This window comes from Martes martes (genome assembly GCF_963455335.1).
Source record: "Martes martes genome assembly, chromosome: 8".
NCBI classification, from domain to species: domain Eukaryota; kingdom Metazoa; phylum Chordata; class Mammalia; order Carnivora; family Mustelidae; genus Martes; species Martes martes.
In genome coordinates this window covers 137352582-137373163 of record NC_137895.1, presented here as the reverse complement: position 1 = coordinate 137373163, position 20582 = coordinate 137352582, and the positions used below count along the sequence as shown (strand labels likewise).

General features: G+C 42.6%; 1 protein-coding gene across 3 annotated transcripts in view; it reads left to right on the top strand.

The window, feature by feature from the left end:
- RBM17 (RNA binding motif protein 17) overlaps positions 1-18851 on the top strand; it is a 144027-nt gene extending 125176 nt beyond the window's left edge. For all 3 annotated transcript variants that reach the window (XM_080810529.1, XM_080810528.1, XM_080810530.1), the window contains 10 exons: positions 2454-2570; positions 5257-5423; positions 7642-7739; positions 10567-10623; positions 11963-12104; positions 13957-14108; positions 15193-15266; positions 16063-16161; positions 17237-17309; positions 17436-18851. In XM_080810529.1, the coding sequence (XP_080666655.1) occupies positions 2454-2570; positions 5257-5423; positions 7642-7739; positions 10567-10623; positions 11963-12104; positions 13957-14108; positions 15193-15266; positions 16063-16161; positions 17237-17309; positions 17436-17539 (1083 nt within the window). In that variant the 3' untranslated portion in view covers positions 17540-18851. The remainder of the gene's footprint in view (positions 1-2453; positions 2571-5256; positions 5424-7641; positions 7740-10566; positions 10624-11962; positions 12105-13956; positions 14109-15192; positions 15267-16062; positions 16162-17236; positions 17310-17435) is intronic.
- The last annotated feature ends 1731 nt before the right edge of the window (positions 18852-20582 follow it).

The following is a 20582-nucleotide window of genomic DNA, read 5'->3' as shown; positions in this document are numbered from 1 at the left end:
TCTGAAAATTTTAGTTTGTTTTGTCAGCTCTCTTGATGAGGGTTTTTGTCTTTTTCATCTTCATCATGACGAGATTTATATTTTTTTATGCCAGTATTTTTAAAGAGACAGAATTTTGTTGTTTTAAACAAGCGTTCACCGTACGTGAAGGGAAGATTAGAAGGAAGTCTTATTTTTCCTTTTAATTTTTTTAAATTGGTAAGTTTTTTAAATCTTTCTGAATTTCATGTAATCTTTACTCTGCACACGAGATCTAGGAATAAGGTTTTATGCCGTTTCATGTATCATTCTTCAAGGCCTGATACTCCCTTTTGTAAGATGGCGCTGGCCGTAAGGAGCGGTGTCACGCTTAAGGACATAAATTCAGTTAGACTGAGTGGATGTAACTAGTGAACAGTCAGGTCAAAGGGGAATAACAAAACAGAAGAGAAGTCAAACTATACTGGGTGTACACAGATTAAAAACCGACCTAATTCTTTAACTACCAGCGTAAATATTGTCAGCTTCAGAGATCACTTGCAGCCAAATTTTAAAAATATAACCAATTTGTTTTCTCCTGCCCAGTGTAACTTCAGGATCACTTCTTTCTCCAGTCAGAGCGTATTTACACCCTGTAGGTTAAAAACTAGCTTATATAAAATACGGTTGAGAAAATAGATCCTTTCAAAAAATGTACTAAAAAATTTAATGAAATTTATTCATCACATACCGATTTTTCTGTGCTATTACTTCACTCACATGAAAAAGTGTGAGATGCTGAGAAGCAGGAGTCTAGACTCGGACATCCTCTGTAGTATCTGCCTCAGTTGAATTTGTGCCTGCCAGGTTTTCCCTTCTCCAGCAGAGTGATGTGAGCTACGAGGTTGTCTCCTGAGCTTTCAGATGGGTTTTTAAAAGATAGGTCGGAATAAAAACCGGCCTGTGAAATCATTTCTGCTAACTTTCTTATATCTTTTTGAGATTGCTGCGTGAAGTTAGTATTTTGTTCTTCTTGAAGGGAAGTTTAGGTACGTTGCATTGATTCTCATAGCTTTAATTGACTAATAAATTACTCAGTACTAGGTTGGCTTAACCAAACCTGTAAAGGTGTTTGATGGAGAAAATTTTACATAAAACCGAAAGGTGGAGCTGTGCTCTCATCTGTGGGTGATAGAAGAATACATGGTTCTGATCATCTCCCTCATTGTCCTCTCAACTGTGGTATTTAGTTGGTGGATTTTGTGTTTAATGATTGGATTAAGCTTGTTTCCTTAACATTATAAGCACTGGTAAATTCAAGAGGGATGGTGGTTTAGTTTGAGCCTTTTGCAGTAATAACAGTGAAAACCTATAACCCTTTAAATTGCACAGGGGGGTCAAAGCTTTGTGAGCACAAGACCAGATGGTCACTGCCCTGCCCATCTGAGGTTCGCGCTGCTGCCGGACAGCCCGACCCCGTGGGCTGCAGCGCTGGGGCCAAACGGAGCCCAGCACCGCACCTGGGAGGCACTCGGTTTTCCGGAATTACAGGGCATAGAGGAGTAAGTGAAACTAGACCGCCAGGAAGTTATCAGACTGGTCTAGAACATGCAGCATTTTACAGGTGTTGGGAAAAAGAGAAGGAGACAGAGGCTCTGCGCTGGGAAAGGAGTCTTTTCTAAATTGAGAGATTCAACAATCAAATGAGTTGTGGAACTTTGGTGTGATTTTGGTTCAAAATAAAATCAGCTATTTAAGTGTCATTTTAGGGGACAGTTTAGAAAACCTGGGTGTAAATTGTATGGGAAATGGTACAGGGGATTATTGATTTTACTAGGTGTGGTGGTAGTACTGTGCTTACCTAAAAGAAAGTCTGTAGTTTGGGGAGGTTAAGGGAAAGTGTTGTGCATCTCCAACTTCCTTTCAGATGGTTTAGTGCAAAATACCGTGTACGGTGAAGAAAATGTGGAAACGTGGGAACAGTGGCTGCTGGTACATGAAGGAGGATTGTTCTCTTTTTAAAGTTTTTTTCTGTGGGTTCATAATAAAAGAGGTAGGAGTTTAGATTCGACTGGGAGGGGAAAACTCCTAATCCGCAAGTATCTTTTGCAGAGGACGGACAGACACACCTGTTCCTGGTGAAAGATTCCCACCACTCTGAGTGTGTTGTGCTGTTACAGACTTGCCCCCCTGTGTTCAGAGGGAAAATCAGTGTTAGAGCTTTTTTCTTGTATTATGATATATGGAAATTTAAATAAAAGAAACCAAGCTTATTGTAAACCTTTTATAAAAATAGAGGAACGTTGTCTTGTTAAAAAAAGGCTACAGGAATTGGTTTGTGGTAATGGTAATAACTGAACTAAAAAAAGGCTGTTGTTTTAAGATTGCTCTTCTCATATCTGGAAGGCTTGTTACAGAGACCACGAAGCTTTATTATAAACAGTATGAGTTTTAGTTTGAAGGTTCAGTGTCCTTTCGTTTTTCCATGATTTTAGAGCCAGAGAACGAAACAGAGTACAGTACTCGCCCCAGTAATCGACCTAAAGCGAGGCGGCTCTTCAGACGACCGGCAGATCGTGGACACCCCCCCGCACGTCGCGGCTGGCCTGAAGGTGAGCCCTAGCCCCCTCCTCGATGGGCTCTCCTGTTCCGCCTGCGTGTCCTCAGAGCACAGTCCCCCTGAGTGGGTCTTTGTAGGCTAGCCAGTGTCCTTTTCAACTGAATTTTAAAGATTAGTATTGGATGTAAAATAGTGCATCATAGAAAAATCAAACTGGAGAGATGCAGAAAGGAAAACAGTAGGACTTCACTCCTACCCTCTAGAAGTTAAAAACTTGATGTTTTGGAATAGCTTTCCATTCTCTGCCTCCTCTATCTACTGTTCTCTGACTTGCTTTTCTCACTTTATTTATGGTGACCGTCTGTGTTTAAAAGTACGGCACCGTATGATCATTTTAATGGATTCAGTGTACTTCCTCAGATGGGTGTACTATAATTTATTTAGTTCACTTAAAGCTGGATATATGGGTTGTTTCTAATTTCTGCTATCAAAAAGGAATGTTAGTGCTTATCATCTTACCATGGATGAAAATAGAGAAAAGGTTTAAATTCTGCCAGCCGAGCCTTGATTACCTTCAGCGATTTTACATCATCTTAAAAACAAAGAAACAGACATCGTCAGCTCTGTAAACGGGTTAGTGAGGATGGGGAGGATCTGGACAAAGATAACAGAGAACATAGTTCAGATGATACAGAACGAGGGGTAAATGAATTCACACCCACCGTCAGGGAACGTCCGTCCTTCCGTCCGCAGGTGGCCGTCAGGCAGTGTGACTGCAGGAGTATAATGTGACCGTGCACACAAATTGCTTGATGAAAAATGACCAAAAGGTTAATAAATAGAATATGCTATTATTGCTCTTTCTAGTAAGATCCTCTTCCCACCCCGCACCCCCACACCCATTAGAAAGAACCCAAATGAATCTGAGACACAGTCCCAACTGCATGACCCCGCCTTTCTGTATTTAGTTTTAGTCCAAACTGTTCTGGGTTGGAATCTGCTCCCCTCATTTGCCTTTATCCTGAGACTTCTGGGCCAAAAGAACTGGTGTTGGTCCTGTCGAGGAGGAAAGGGGTCCCTCAGTGGAGATGTTTCTGGGGATTCTTCGTCAGTCAGCATTTTTTCCCCACAGATTATCTACCTAATTTTCCCTGACTGCGTCTCATCAAAAACTGGTTCACTGTCTTCTGTTACTGTGTCTTGACTCTGTGATATCCCCACAGCATAGTGATTTAGTTTCTCCAGCATTGGGGTGTTAACGTTTAAATTTTTAAAAATTGGACAGATTGCTTTACTCTTTATAGCATTTAGAGATGATGGTTCATTGTTCCACTCAGCAGGATTTATACAGTAAAAGTTGTTTACTTTCAGATTTTGAAATGACAAAGAACTAACCTTGATACTGACAATTGGTTCTGTCAGAAACTCTGTGGTGATAGTATCATGTAAATTGAATAGTTAATTGTTAGTTTTCTGTCCTCTCTGAATAATAACTGAAAGGAAATCTTGTTCGTGTGCCTCTGTTTTTTTTAAAATGTCTTTTATATGAATGCAAATTCATAACTAGGCTTTGGGAACCTTTCCTTAAATAGATTTGTATAAACTTTCCACTGTTCAGGCCTGAAGCTGATTATAACTGTTGTTTCTCATATACTCATTGGACATCATGGTTCCTGATTTTTAGTTCTAAGGAAGCATTGAAATGTGTGTTTTACAATACAGAACATCAGATGGAACCGTGTAATGCAGGAATGGTGGGATTTAGATCCATTGATGGTGAACATAAGCTCTTTGTATCACATCAGTCTTGTGTTCAGATACAAAATACATTTTATGAACAACTGTCCTGCCTTTGTGAGTGCGGGCAGTGTCCTTCCTGAAGGCGGTGCAGGGTGAGCCCTTAGAGACCTTAGTCCCAGCCTGTGCTTGCGTGGGGTATCTGTGGAGACCAGTTAAGGCATCTCATTCTCACAGATAACTGAGGAGGAGTTATGCTAAGAAAACTAACATGAAAGGGTGGAGGTTCAGGTCCCCGTTTTCAGGTCAGCTGTGCTCTATCTGCCTTTTGTTTTTCTGATTTCTTTAAGGCTACCTTTTTTCTCTCAACGAGTAGCCTCAGTTTCTAAATGTACAGAAAAATGCAAAATGATCTTCATGGACCCTAAGAGAATGAATGATGAAGGGAATTATATCTACCTGTGCCAGACTCAGTTCCTGAAATGCAGCTCACGTGGAAAGGGATGTGTATTCCAAAGGGTTTCAGAAAGCCTTTCTGCCTTTTATTGAGAAGTCTTAATATATCATGTTTCCATGTAAGCAGAATCTAAAATTAGTCTGTTAAATGACCACAAGAATGATTGTTATTTGTGGATTGTTTATTTAAGTTTTCATAGAGATATATTAAAATAAAAATATTCATTGTTTATTATAAATAGTCAAATGTATTTCTTGAAATTTTAGATGGTGGCAGCTTGTTTAGGAATTGCAGCAAGATGCCCTAAGGTATTTATGGAATTAATACTTAACTGAGCAGGAAACTCTTGGTTCAGCTGCTACATAGCTACCTAGTGTGTGGCCATGTCAGGTCACTAACTCTCCTTGGGCTTCTGTTTCCTTGTCTATAAAACAAAGGAGGCAGACGGGTGGTCTGCAGAGCCCCTCCTAATGCTCATATTCTTTGTGAATAAAATTCTAAAACATGAGGATGTTACATAGTTTGGCATTTTTACCTTCCTCAGGATCCTGTTCCCAGTGGATTTTCTGCAGGAGAAGTTTTGATTCCTTTAGCTGATGAATATGATCCCATGTTTCCTAATGATTATGAGAAAGTAGTGAAACGCCAAAGAGAGGAACGACAGAGACAGCGGGAGCTGGAAAGACAAAAAGAAATAGAAGAGAGAGAAAAGTAAGGCTCTGTTTGGATTCGAGGATATTTTACATTGAAATATCATTGTGATATTAATGAGTGAACCTTTGTGCTGTCTTTAAGGCTGAAGTTAGTTTTCCTGGTTGTTCTAAGCAGTCATCAGAATTTAAGATTTTGTACAAGCATACCTCATTTTATTGTGCTTTGCAGATGCAGTATTTTTTACAAATTTAAAGTTTGTGGTGGGGCGCCTGGGTGGCTCATTTGGTTGAACATCCGACTCTTGCTTTTGGCTCAGGTCCTGATCTCAGGGTCCTGAGATGGAGCCCCGCCTCCTGCTGCACGCTCAGCATGGAGTCTGCCTGACATTCTCCCGCTCCCCCTTCCACTCCCCCGCCAGTAAATCGATCTTTAAAATGGCAGCTCTGTATGGAGCCAATCCATCAGCACCATTTTCTCTCTCTCTCTTTTTTAGAGATGACTTACTTGAGAGGGAGAGTGCCTGTGGAAGTGGGAGGAGGGGCAGAGGGAGAGGATGCTCAAGCAGTCTGTGCCGAGCATGGAGCCTGACACCAGGCTCCGTCTCCTGACGCTGAGAGCAGGAGCCGGATGCTTCCCTGACTGAGCCACCCAGGGGTCCCTCAGTGCCATTTTTCTAAGAGCGTTTGCTCTCCTCATGTCTCTATTACTTGGTAATTCTCACCATATTTCAGACTTTTCCATTATTAGATTGGTTATGGTGATATGATCAGTGATTATGACTTGCTGAAAGCTCAGAGGGTGGTTGGCATTTTTTAGCAATATTTTTAATTAAGATATATACTTGTTTTTTTTTAAGGCTTAGTGCTATGACACACTTAACAGACTACAGGATAGTGGAAACATAACTTTTCTATGCACTGGGAAACCAAAGACTCTGTTTGATTCCCTTTATTACCACAATATCGGCCTTACTGTGGTGGTCTGGAGCCAAACCAGCAGTATCTCCAAAGTGTGCCTGCTCTTACGTTCCAGTGTGAAAACAAACGCTAGAGCAGACTTCTAACTAACAAACGCTCGATGCAGAAAACTTGGAAGTAAACATTCTAGGTGAATTGTTAAAAAAGTAACTTAGAAATCTGGAGTTGAATACCTGGGCGTTTTTCCTGTTCTACTAGAATCGTAACTATTTAAAATACTTGAAACATTATGGGCACCTGGCTGGCTGAGTTCGTAGAGCATGCGATTCTTGGTCTCAGGGTCGTGAGTTCAAGCCTGTTGCTCAGTAGAGCTTACTTTAAAAGATAAAATAAAATACTTAAAATGTTTCTGAAGTTTAATTTTGAGCCAGATGGAATTTTGAAAAGCATATATACATCTTTTATTTATATTTTTTAAAGGTATGGGTAAAAAGGCTTTATTTGTAGTTTTTTTTTTTTTTAAGATTTTATTTATTTATTTGACAGAGATTACAAGTAGGCAGAGAGGCTGGCAGAGAGAGAGAGAGAAGGAAGCAGGCTCCCTGCTGGGCAGAGAGCCCGATGCGGGGCTCAGTCCCAGGACCCTGGGATCATGACCTGAGCCAAAGGCAGAGGCTTTAAACCCACTGAGCCACCCAGGTGCCCCTACCAAAGCCTTTTTTTTTTTTTTTAAAGCAGATATGCAACCACAAACAGATTTCTCAAGTAATCTAGATACTTGGTCAGTCTTTTTTTTTTTTTAAAGATTTTATTTATTTATTTGACAGACAGAGATCACAAGCAGGCAGAGAGCCAGGCAGAGAGAGAGAGAGAGAGAGAGGAGGGAGGTGGCTCCCTGCGGAAGAGAGAGCCCTATGTGGGGCTCGATCCCAGGACCCTGGGATCATGACCTGAGCTGAAGGCAGTGGCTTAACCCACTGAGCCACCCAGGCACCCCTGTAGTTCTTATTTTATAAATATTGAATGTTAATTATATTACCTTTGTTGATATGCTTTAAAATCCAAAGAGGTAAACATCAAGGAAACTTTCCTCTTGCTACTTATATCCATGTATCTGTTAAATTTGTTCAGTTTAATCTTTTGGATTTTTCTCACTTTGCTCACTTCTGCTACTAAATTTAGTCTTCAGCCAATTATTGGCACATGTGCCTCCTTCCCAGCCCCCCAAATTAATAGTTCAGTGGGAAAGAGAGGGCTTGAATATTTTCTAGCCAAGAGCAAGTCAAGGTGACATCCTTGGGTTCACATCTCTAAATTGGTTCCTCTGTGATGAATATTCCATGCCTTTGTTATCGCAGGAGGCGTAAAGACAGACATGAAGCTAGTGGGTTTTCGAGGCGACCAGATCCAGATTCTGATGAAGACGAAGATTATGAGCGAGAGAGGCGGAAAAGAAGTAAGGCGCGAAACGTAAATGTCACGTTTCAAACATGGTGACGTTCTGCTGTTTGCTTTTCATGTTCAACTTGGTAAATAGTTCAGTTGACATCGATTTGGGTAATTTTCTCTCTGGAATCCCAACAGTCCGTGTTTGCATAACAGTTTTAATCTACATCCTATTTTCACTTTGTGCTTTGAGATCACTTTCTCACGTGTGTTGCTTGGAGATCTCGGGGATACCTTAAGTACGTACCAGTTTCCTTACCCACAGCAGCATCACACTGACCTCTTCTCTGTTGCCAGCCGTGTATCTGTTCAGCATGAGCAGAGAGTCAAGGCACTCGTTTCCACAGTGTTTGCCACTAACATGCATGAATCTAAGGAAATCCCTTAACTTCCCTGGATGTTGGTTTCTTTCAGGGTCTGTGGAGAGCAGGGCAACAAGAATTTGAGCCAGGCACTTCATAAGGCTCCTTCCGTCTCTAAAACCTCACAAGCAGAATTGTCCTTGTATTAGAGCTAAGTTCTTCGTGACCTCTAGATAGCTAAGTAGTGCTCATTCTTGAGAGAATGGATCGCTTCTAACATTAAGTTCATTGTGTTTTAATTGCTGGGATTTCCTTGGTTTAGTTGACCAGTTGGGTGGACAGGTTGAGATTTATTTAAGTGAGGAATGTAAGTCTTCTGCTTGTCTACGGGATACCAGGTACTGGTCGAATAAGCACCTTCATAGATGACCTGCTTCATCACACAGCTCCAAGTAAGAGCTATGATGATCCCCGTTTTGAAGGTGAGGAATCCAGGGCACAGAGGGAATTACTGCTGTTTAAATACAGGTCCACTGTTCAGCTTATTCAAGGTCTTCATGTGCCTGAAAACCCACGTGGTCATCTTCAGCATGGGACCTAAGAGTCATGTTACCGTAAAGTTGCGGCATATGTCCGTGTACAGTAGAACGCACTCGTATGACTAGCGGTTTGGCAAGCCTGGTCTTCCGCAGGGTGCAGCCAACGCTGCTTTAGGGGTTAATGTAAAATTTAAGATGCTGATTGAGTTGGAAAGGAACAAGTCTGTAATAATTTAGAATTCTTAATCTTTCAGTGCAGATATGAATTTAATATATTTACAGGAGGCTTACTATATGCAACAACAAAAAACCAAGTTCAGAGATAGAGAACAGATGGGCAGTTGCTAGAGTTGGAGGTGGGAGGTAGGCAAAATGGGTAAAGGCGATGAACAGGTACAAACTTCCACTTATAAAATAAATCATGAGGATGTAACGTACAACATGGTTGTAGTTAATAAAACTATACTGCATGTTTCAGAGTTGTTCAGAGAGTAGATCTTAAAAGCCCTCATTATAAGAAAAAACATTTGTGACCGTGTATGATCAGTGTTAACTACACTTACTGTGGTCACAGTGTACACAAATGGTAAGTCGTTATGTTGTACACCTGACACAGATAGGCCATATGTCAGTTATACCTCAATTAAAAAAAAAAACGCATGCTGAGCACGGTCAGTCAGGTGCTATGTTGTCTTTCTAATGGAGAGAGTTAACATTTGAGTGCGCTCTGTGTGTCAGGCATTTTGTTAAACATTCCATATCCATTATCTTACCAACTAGCAAATGTTAATTGACTTGTTTTAGAAGCCAGTGTATAGGTTGAATATTTGTTTTAACCTTGCCAGCATACAGATTGGCTGCCCTTTGGATAAGGAGCTGTGTTTTCTATATTAAGGACATTGTTTTTTTAATGTTAACAGGAGCCATACAGTCTAGTATTAGGAAAATAATGGCATTATAGCTGTTCTGCATGCTGCTGTTAACAGAGCGATGTTCACATTTTAACCAGGCTCGTGGCAGGTTTCCAGTAGTTACCTGCATGAACTCTGAACTCAGAGCTGATTTTTTTCCAGTATCAGTCAACCGTCACCTGGGTCTTAGTGACAAGGTGAAAAAAAAAAGATACAAGGGAGTTCAGAAAGAACATGTTTTATTCAGGTTCCTGTTTTTCATAAGTGTGTTGTCTAGTCCGGCCGCGTTCTCTGTGACGCACAGATGCCGGCTTTAGAGGAGTTGCTTTTGTGAAACCTAACATGCGCTGGTGCTGCATGGTTTGTAATCAGTTCTTTTTAATTGACATTTTATTGTTTTGATCCTTTCACTGGCTACTAAGTTGTAATATGCATGTTAGGGTTTGTATTGAATGAAAAATTCTTAGGTTCTCCACGTGTGTTCTCCAGTTGCTGGGTGGCAAGTGGGGTCTGTCTGGTGGTTGTGTCCGCGTTGTCCGGGGAACAGGAGCAGGAATGGCGACAGCCCAGGAGCCAGAAGCACCCACCTTTCCCAGCAGGTGGTCCGCCGCAGTGATTGATGCCCGGGAAGGAAGCGGGCGGGCTGGTGGGCTGGGTCGTTCACGAGAGCATTGGTGCCACGGGTTTTATTCTGTCTTTGCCCGTTATTCCTCGGAAGGAGTAAGGTCTATTAAACCTAAAGGAGATAGATAACACCCACCAAAACACCTCACAGGCAGCAGACTTTCAGGAGGGTTGTGTTACTGGTTCCTAAGTAACTGCTCATTCTCTGGGCTGTGTCCGTTCACCTTGTGTTCACTCATTAACTGCATTCTGGGGCTCTTGAATGCCTGCTGTGAAAAAGATAATTTTGTCTGCCTCTGTTTTGCCCGTTTTCTGTGTTTTTAATCCCAGACTCAGAGATGAATTCGTAAATGTTAGCAGGAGGGACGAGGTGGCTGGTGTCCACTCCCCCGCCCCCCAGAAGGGGTGTGAGGCACCCGAGGGTCTCCTCCTCTAATGGTGGCTTCATTCGTGTCTTGCAGGTATGGGCGGAGCTGCCATTGCGCCACCCACTTCTCTCGTAGAGAAGGACAAAGAGTGTACGTATCTGTTTCTGGTCCTTCGTTATTCCGACCCACGTCTGGGGCCTGGTCAGGGAAAGTCTTAGCTGGAAGCAGCTAGCTGTTCTGCACATAAAGGGTAATGGCCTGAAAACCCATCCTCTGGCCCCACCGCTGAGGCTTGTGTTTTATGCAGTGAAATGCTTTGCTTTTCAGTAATTTATTTTATTTTCTCTAACATTTCATAGTTGGAGTCGGCTTAGAACAAATGTAGCTCAGTTTGCGGTTTTCATACTCTTGGGGTTTGGAGGCTGCTAAATTCATGACCTTCCACAAGGTGGCAGTGCCTTCCTCGATTAGATTTTTTTGTAGTTACGTTTCCTTACACGTGTTGGATGTATTTACTTAGATTGCCAAAACAGGCTCACCTGCTGTTTCTTCTCGCGGTGATCTATTCTAGAATATTTGGGTTGGAATTGAACTTTGATACAGCATCTAGATCATTTTTGTATCCTCTGGATTGGACCACACCTAAACTATCCCAAGAAAATACAGTCATCCTAGTGCTTTTTTTTTTTTTAAGATTTTATTTATTTATTTGACAGAGATCACAAGTAGGCAGAGAGGCAGGCAGAGAGAGAAGGGCGGGGGGGGAAGCAGGCTCCCCGCTGAGCAGAGAGCCCGATGTGGGGCTCGATCCCAGGACCTTGAGATCATGACCTGAGCCGGAGGCAGAGGCTTTAACCCACTGAGCCACCCAGGCGCCCAGTCCTAGTGCTTTTTAATACCTGTTGCCCAATTTATGTTATCTTTTTAAAGAAAATAATTCAAAAGATATTGTTAAATACCTTTTATGTGAAAACACCTGACAAACCATAAGCCCCAATAGAATCCTAGTCTGTGAGAGTGGAACCCAAGCATCTAGGTCTTTTTAAAACCTCCCTGTTCAGTGCTCTGGCATTATGGTCCCTAATCACAAAGACCCTCCTTGTTTACTAGGCTAACGAGGTAGTAAGAGTAGAATCTTAAGACCGGTACACAAAATGCTGTGAGCAGCAGAAGAGAGTTAGTTGGGTCTGCCTGGAATATAGAGAACATCTTAAAGTTTTAGACGCAGATTGTCATTTTAGAGCACTTTAAAAGGTGAATAACATTTCAGTAGGACATTAAAAAAATTTTTTTGAGGAGATAAAAGCAGGTGGAGCAAAGCAGGAATCAGGAAGACAGTGTTCTGCCTCTGGTTTTTAAAAATGTCATGTAGTGGCTGTAAGATTGATTTGTTTTTTTCTTAACTCCTTGTAAGTAACTGACCTACATAAATTTAGTTCAGAACTCTTTTGTAGTATTTTGGTAAACCTGATTTATTTTTATTTAATAGTACCCCGAGATTTCCCTTACGAAGAGGATTCAAGACCTCGCTCTCAGTCTTCCAAAGCTGCTATCCCTCCTCCCGTATATGAGGAACAAGACAGACCCAGATCTCCAACTGGACCTGGCAACTCCTTCCTTGCCAACATGGGGTAATGGTTCTGAGTGCCCTCATCTCAGTAGCGTGAGAAGGACGAGACTCGGTGTGGAGTGTTGCCAGCCTTGTCAGTAGAGGCAGCTTTTATTGGGGAATGAGGGCACTCCCGAGCTTATGGGGAGACACTGGTGTATTCGGTCACAGAGCGTCCTTAAGAATCAGCGCTCGAGTCCTGTGGAGGGTGTTCCGGCCTGACACTGGTAGGTTTTGGATCCAACAGTAAGCCTTCTGATGTAAGTTTTGAATGACTTCGATACTGAATGTTAGAGTCTATAGGTAGGAGCAATTTCTGTGATAATTACTTACATTGATTTTTATAACATTTGTGAACAAAGTAGCTCTTACAAATTAGAGCTGACATATGCTACATCCAAAGGGCGAATGACACTTTTTTCTTGATAAAATGAGCCATTTGCTTTAAGATCGTGATTCTGCAGTTTGGGTTTAAAACACTTAGTCATTCTGACTATAATTAAAATTAGTTTGCCGGCATATAAAATTCAGTTTTAAGGTTGACTTTCTGGTGGGGCTTGAGGATTTGTTTTTTATTTTTTGGGTTTTTTTGACCCCCACTGGATTTGGCCTGCGTTTTGGTTTAAAGAATGTTTTACAGTGTTGCCTCTGTGTGTCTCATGCTGTGAGCTGTCAGTGAGGCGACATGACACTAAGGCCTCCACTCTGCCTCTGACAGGGCTGCTGTGACTGCAGCAGCGACCCTGAGTGCCTATGCTTTGACTTGGAGAGCCCTGGAGACAGGGCCAGGCCGTGGGAGTAGGCGGCTGGGCCTCACGCCCTGCAAGAGGGTTTTCAGCATCTGGTCTTGCTGGGATCCATCTGCTTGACCTATGCTGCTTTCTGTGGCGTAATTGGTGGTTATTAAATTACTTGAAGATGAATGCAGTTCCTCGGTCACAGTAGTCTCCTCTACAAGCAGCGTAGATAGAGAACATTTCCACTCTGGCCCTAGGGTGTGTGTTGAATGGGGGACAGATAGGAAGCTGGTTTTTGTTCTGCTGAATTCCTTTTGAACAGGGATTAAGTGTTCATCATACACCCCAGGAAGGTAGAGGGTGGCATAGCTCAGCTGTCCTCAGACTTCTCTGCTCTAGGTTGGCTTGTTCAAGTGGAATTTGTAAGGGAAACAATGAGGTTATGCTGTTACAAGCCTTAAATAACAGTGGTCACTGGGGGCCCCCATAGAAACCCGTGAAGCACCTCCAAGTGCAGTTTGGATGCTGAGTACTAAAGAAAGAGCTGTGGCCTGGGAATCGAGTTGTAGGTTCTAGTTTTGCTTGACCGTTAGCCCCTCTGAAAGAATTTCTAAGTTAGGTGTCTTGCTTTGCTCCTTAAGCCGGTCAGCTAATCTGGGCCTCCATATATTTTTCCATCTGTTAAATGGATGATCTCTTAAATGGATGAGTTCTTTTGGAGCTGTCATTGGAAACTCTGTTGTACTATTTAGAAAAATGCGGTGCTCTTCATAATGTGAAAGCACACTTGTAAGTAAACCATGGTCGGAAACTGTAGAGCAGGGCTGACTCGGGGGCATCCAGGACATGCAGTGTTTTCTCACAGGGTGTGAGAGATCCTCGTAGGAAATGGGCATTTCCCTTAGCTCCGAGACGGTCTTGGGATATCCAGGATTTCAGCATTGTTTTTTCCATTTTTTTCATCCTGAACATCCCTACAGCTCCTAGCGAATGACGTGTTGGTAATTCTATGTGACCGCATTGAAGCCCATGTGGGATTTACGTTTTCTTTTTAGAAGGCGATTGCTGTGATGTAAAACTGGTTTATGCTGTAGCCGGTGACTTCAAGTCCAAGAACTCCTTCTCTTTCCCTTCCAGTGGCACAGTAGCACATAAAATCATGCAGAAGTATGGCTTCCGGGAAGGCCAGGGTCTTGGGAAGCACGAGCAGGGGCTGAGCACGGCACTGTCAGTGGAGAAGACAAGCAAGCGAGGAGGCAAGATCATTGTGGGTGACGCCACAGAGAAAGGTGGGTCTCCTCCGCAGGCCGCCTTCCGGGTGGGAGCAGGGGGCGGGGCGGGGCGGGCCAGCGCCAGAGGACGGCCCTCTCTGGAGTCCGCAAGAATTTGGGATTATGGTGCATTCCAGTTCTGTGTTGTGGACACAGACCCTCCAGAGGCTCATCTGTTTGTTTAGAACAGATCTAGAGATAGGAATGGTCAGGGGAGAAAAGGTGAGAGACCAGCAGAAAATAAACAGCACTCAGAGAAGTGATTTCATGCTGATTTGTACTAGGCAAAGACCTTGTTAAACTGGTGAAGTCCTAGTTACGTTTTTAGGTCATGAAAGACAGAGCCACATACAGGTCGTCCATCCTGTTAGAGTTCTTTACTTTTTTTCCCTGCCCTTTCATTTTAAATTTAAGTTTCTCATTTTGTTACAGATTCATCACTCTGTGAGATGTAATGTTACTTCACAGTCTGTTGCTAGATGATGCCTACACCAAGTAGCACTTGGTGTCTTATTTTCATTTGATTATTCTGTTCTGTGCTGAGGGCATATTGGAATGAGACAAACATAACTTCACATTTTGAGCAGAATTGAGTTTATTTTGGCTATCTTAGTTTAGCTCCCTTTCCTAAAGAAAGAAGAAAACTGCACCGGCAGCCCTGTCAACACGCAGTCTGAGGAAGAAGTTAGCAGTCGCCCTGATCTGGGGGGGGATGTACGGTGAGTCAGCCAGTGGCTGGCCAGTCCGCTGCTTGTTAGGTTGGACTAGTGACCTGTGGCCACACTGCATGTGCCAGTGCTCTGATCCGTAAGGTTTGTGGTCTGTGCTGTCAGCTACGTGAACTGAGGAGGTGAATGAAGCAAAAATCACAGGTAATTAGAGACGCTAAAAACTTGTAGAACTATGGCAAAAACCTATACCAAAGCAGAGCAGATATTTTCATCACAGATAAGGCTACATTTTTGCTCAGAGACTGATTGCATAAAAGCTTATAGATGACTCTGAGGACATAAATAGTGGGAAGTACTCTTGAAATTAAATTAGTCATCGTAACTTGGACTCGATGTTCTAACACGCCCACATCTTAAATGTTTTGCTGCAGATGCATCCAAGAAGTCAGATTCAAATCCATTAACTGAAATACTTAAGTGTCCTACCAAAGTGGTCCTCCTGAGGGTAAGAAGCAGAATTGAAACCAGTTTTCCCACCTTGGTTTTTGCGTGTCACCCCGAGCTATCTGTGCATGCTTTCCACCCTACTGATACAGTGACAGTTAAAGAAAACCGAAAATGATTTTTTTTTTGCAAATGATCCTTCTGGATAGACTCCATTAATTAAGATTGATGTTTTAGATTCCTTTTTCATTAAGGTGGTTTTTTTGCTAAATACAGTATTTAAGACCACAGTGAGTAATTGCTTTAAAATATTTGAAATTGTTACAAGTTCAGCTTAGTTATGCTCTTGTGACTCTTTGAAGCCTAATGTATGTGTGTGTCTTTATGTTTAGTGTTTCTCAAAAGATTTACTTATTTCACCTGTTATTTTACAACATAAATGCATTCATGCACTTATGCTCATTATTCACACGGGATACACACTTACTTTTGCCTTGAGCAGTAGATAAGCCATGTTTAACTTGGGCATCTGTCCGTGTAGGACACTCTTTTTCAACTTATACTGAAAGTAGCACATAAGCTTAGAAAATTTTTTTTTAGTTAGATGAGTAAATGGAGTAAGAGTGTACATCTGTACTCTGTTACGTGCCATGAGGTCATAATTTGCTTTAATTCAGCATGTTAAAGTAAATACATATTTTTATTTTGTTAAGAAATACCAATCTTTGCCTACTACAAGTATGAAAATTTTCATCGTGTTGTTTGGGATTGAGAACATTTGCCATTGTGAAAGAAAGTTGTTCATCTCATTTATGTATTTGTAAATTATGCTTGGACTAACTCATTTTTGTTCATAGAACATGGTTGGTGCAGGAGAGGTAGATGAAGACTTGGAAGCGGAAACCAAGGAAGAGTGTGAAAAATACGGCAAAGTTGGAAAATGTGTGATATTTGAAGTAAGAGGGTTTTCTTTTGATGTTTGTAACCCAAGTTGTAACTGACAGATTACCACACATTTTCAGCAAAGAGAGACAAGGTGTGCTGTGAGTGTGTTGTTAGGACCTGAAGGTGACAGAGGTTCCTTAGGTACCCTTCTCTTACAGGGTTATACCAATTTTAAACATAACGACAAGAAGGACTTCATATTTTATTTGGTGAAGAAATAAAATGTTTCATTTTATGATTGAGGTTTAGTTTGGTGATTCAGGACTGTCATGTGCCCAATAGTTCAGTTAGTTGGACCTGCCTTGGGTTTCTTCCATTGGGCAAGTGTATATTTAGTGCCTCCCACATGCATTTGGGAGGCAGGAAACGTGGGCTGTGCTCTCAGTGGTGTGTTCAGTTGAAGAAACAACGAAACACGCACATATAAAAATAGGGTATGTGCGGTTGCTAGACTCTGTAGTAGTCACTATAAATACAGGAGTCGAGGAAAGGACTTGGTCACAAAAAATAGAGCAATCAGATGTGGGCTGAGCTTGAAACGCATGGGTAGGATTTGGATAGGAGGAAGAGGTATCCCGGAGGGGTCACAGCTTCTGGGAGCCTAAGGAGGGCTCCTGAGTGGCATGGTTGGGTGTGCTGGGAATGAACGGGGGGTCGGGGGGGTTGCTTGGAGAGCCCAACAGGGGAATTTGAGTGAATGTGGGAAGCAGTTTGGACACAGATCTTTTCATTAAATTTCGGATCCTGCTCCGGCTGCTCTCTTGTTTCACATTCTGTCCGATGACCGCATAATCTGTTGAGGTGTCGCTGGTGTAGGACTGCTTCAGGGTCGGAGAGCGCCCCACTTACTTAGCTCTGCGTTGCTTGCACCTAAGACAGTGCCTCTCATAGACAGATACTCAGAAAAACAACAGACAGTAACGGAGTTTTTGATGAAGAGCAAATCGTACTTACAGATCCTTGGCGTTTGATTTGTCTTGTATGATGGTAATTGCAGTACTTCCCGGACAAGGACCAGTTAAGGAAGCACATTCAGCTGCATGTCCGTTGGTAACTTCACCTATTACACTGTCGTTTCTTTCCCAGATTCCTGGTGCCCCTGATGATGAAGCAGTACGAATATTTTTAGAATTTGAGAGGGTTGAATCAGCAATTAAAGGTAAGTGGTAGCGCTAAGTGTCAAGAATAAAAAAATGCAATTTGTGATCTCGAGCCATAGAACACGCTCTTGCAATGTCTTACAGGATGCCTGTATTAACTGACACTCTCTCTGTTTGTCTTTTAGCTGTTGTTGATCTGAATGGGAGGTATTTTGGTGGACGGGTGGTAAAAGCATGTTTCTACAATTTGGATAAGTTCAGGGTCTTGGATTTGGCGGAGCAAGTCTGATTTTAAGAACTAGAGCACGAGTCATCTCCAATGATCCTTAAATGAGCTGGAGGCTGAGCAGAGAAGGAAAAGGCGTCAGCCAGCCTGGGTGGCTGCTGCATACAGAGACTCTTGGAAGGACTTCTAAGATACATGTTGATTGAACCCTTTTTTATTTTGTGGTTTTTTAAATATAGTATAAAAATCCTTTAAAAAAAAAAAACAGTCTGTGTGCCTCTCTGGTTGTTTTCTCTTTTTTTTTAGTATCACTTCTGAGGTGATTACATTTTTTGCTAGGATTTCATGAGAACTCTCAAATGCTTCAGTGATACAGCATTTCTTGCACTAAAAAATCTAGAAAGTTTTGGGATATGGGGTTGTATTGTCATCCTTTGCTTTTCTTTCATTTTTTGATTCATTTTAATAAAAACCTGCAAGTTATTAAACTGTAGCTTCATAAATTCTATAATAAAGCATCATCTTGGCAGTCTGCCAAAGGTGAAAATGTTTGCTTTCTCTAACAGAGAAGTTCTCATTGACTCCAGTCATAGAAAACTCTTTGTGACGTGAGCTAAGGTTGAAGAATTGCAAACCTGCCATAACTGTTTGGATAAATCCTCTTTGGTGAGGTTAGACTGTAGGGTATGTGGTGGGTGTAGGTGTAGATGGGTGTAAAAACCATGAATCTAGCACTTGTTTTCAGAGACTCTCCTATAGTCTCAGCGGAGACTATAGGAAATGACGTGTTGATTCTAGAATTCACAGGTACATTGTAAACGTGTGTCCAGTTGCATTTTGGAAATGGTGGCTCCTTGAGGGTCACATTTCTACTGGCAAAATTCACAATGGCGTTAGTTCTCATATGTAATTTTGAATTTATAAAATGTTGCCACACAGGCTACTTAACCTGTACTGCCAGTTGATAGAATTCTGGAATTGCGAAAAATTGTACCTTTGAAGTGTGGTGGTGTGTATGGCTTAAAAATGCTGCAGAACCACAAAAAAACAAAACCAAACCAAACCAGATGACTGTACTTGGTACTGAGGTTCACTGCCAGCGCAGGACGTGTATCCAGAATATGCTATGCCTGTGTTCTGTTCCTTGCTTGCCCACGTACTGCCCGTGACTTGCCCGGAGCAGCGGCTGGAGAGTACGCGTCTGTGTTGTCTCTAGGTGATTACCACATGGAAGTGTGTTGTGACCCTGCGGAGGGAAAAGCACTCAACAATTCTTTGCATCCATGGTTTGGAGACATAAGGAATATTCTGACCCTTTTTAAAAAAGGATTTGCTCATGTTTTTATTTAACATAAATAAAAAAATAACATTTTCTCTTTTGTGCTATTATTTTACTGAGTAAAACTGAATTAAGACTTGGTTTTTCTGATAAAGGTGCACATATTCTATTAAATAAGTTTGGGATAAAGAATATAAGGTACAAGAATTACATACTTGAGTATTTTGCAGGAATAAAACCAACAGCAGCCCTGAGACTTGAGCACCCGGACCAAATCCTGAGTGTGGAGGCTGCCTGGGGGCTCACCTAAACCTAAATGCTAAGTACAGACCTTCCTCGGCTTACTAGGGTTTGTGCGCCGGCAAACCCACTGCAAGCTGTACATCCACTTACCTAACCTGCCCAACAGCCTAGCCTGGCCTGGCCCACCTTGAACGTGCCCCAACATTCCTGGCAGCCTCCAGGTGGGCAAAGTCTCCTCACCTGAAGCCTGTGTGATGATCAGGTGTTGCGTGTCTCGTGTCACATACTGGGGACGGCCCCGTGAGCGAAGAACGGTGCGGTGGGATCGGCCTTCTGCCCTCCTGATCGCTGGCTGCCTGGGAGGGGTCCCTCACCGCCCAACTTCCGGAAATCCGATGTGACCACATGTCTCTAGCCTGGGACAAGATCCACGTTCACAGTCAAAATTCCAAGTACAGCTTCTACTGAATGTGCATCGCTTTCACTCCGTCATGAAGTTGACAAACTGTTGAGACCATCTGTGTTTATGACGACAGCTTAATGTTCTTTAAGTGTTAAGTTCACAGGGTCTCTAATGCTTGTATAATCGTTCTGCTTTGCAGTAACATCATTGTTTATTTGCATCCAGGTGGCTTTTGCCAGTGTTTTCATGATGGACTGGGAGGAACGCAGGTGCCTTCTTACACTACTTCACTTGTTAGCATGAGCCCAACTTAGTGTGTCTCCCCCCAACCTCTCTGATTATTTCTTCTGAAATTTTCCATGACTGCATTAGTCACTTAGTGTGTTATTGGCAGTGAATTTCTGATATTTCTGTCACCTGCAAGATGGTGCTTGAGAACTTTGAAGTTAATTCCAATACTAGTCGCTCGGTCAAAATTTCCATATAAATTTTAAAAATCAATGAAGCTGTGTTATAATTAGGTTAGCATAATAGAGATTTGTCACTCCTGGTCCACCTGTGATCAGTGAGCCCTTCCTGTGTTCAGGGAGTCGCCTGCATCCACCTCCCTCCCTAAGGTCACGACCAGAAACTTGCTTTCCCAGCCTGTCTTGCAGCTGGGGCACTGTCCTTGTCCTGTCGGGGGCAGGCCCAGCACTGTGTGGCCTTGGGGGCAGCTGTGGCAGAGAGCTTGTGTTGGAGTAGCCTGTGCCGTGTGGGGCCACTTGTGTGGCTGGGCAGGGTCTGGAGCAGTTTCGAGGTGTGGTTTGGCAATGTTCTAGCTCTCTTTAAACCTCCAAGCGTGACTGGGGCCAGTCATGCTAGTTTCCTATCTAGGTGGTTTTTTTGCTTTTGTTTTGTAAATTCCTTTTCTTCCTAAGGCAGAGTGTGTTCTCTCAGTGGCGGCTCAGAACAACTGACTGATAAACCAGTTGCCATCTGGAATCGCATATGACCTTAAATGATGGGGGAGCTAGGACAGGACTAGGGAGGATTCCCTAGGCTAGGTTAGCTGGTAAAATGTTTTGCCAAGCTGTTACTGTGCTTTAGCGTATGGATGGACTGGTGTGAGAGGAAATGGGAGGGAAACCACAGCATGAGCACATGTTGGTCACTTCTTAGGCAGCTGTGATGTTGGTGCC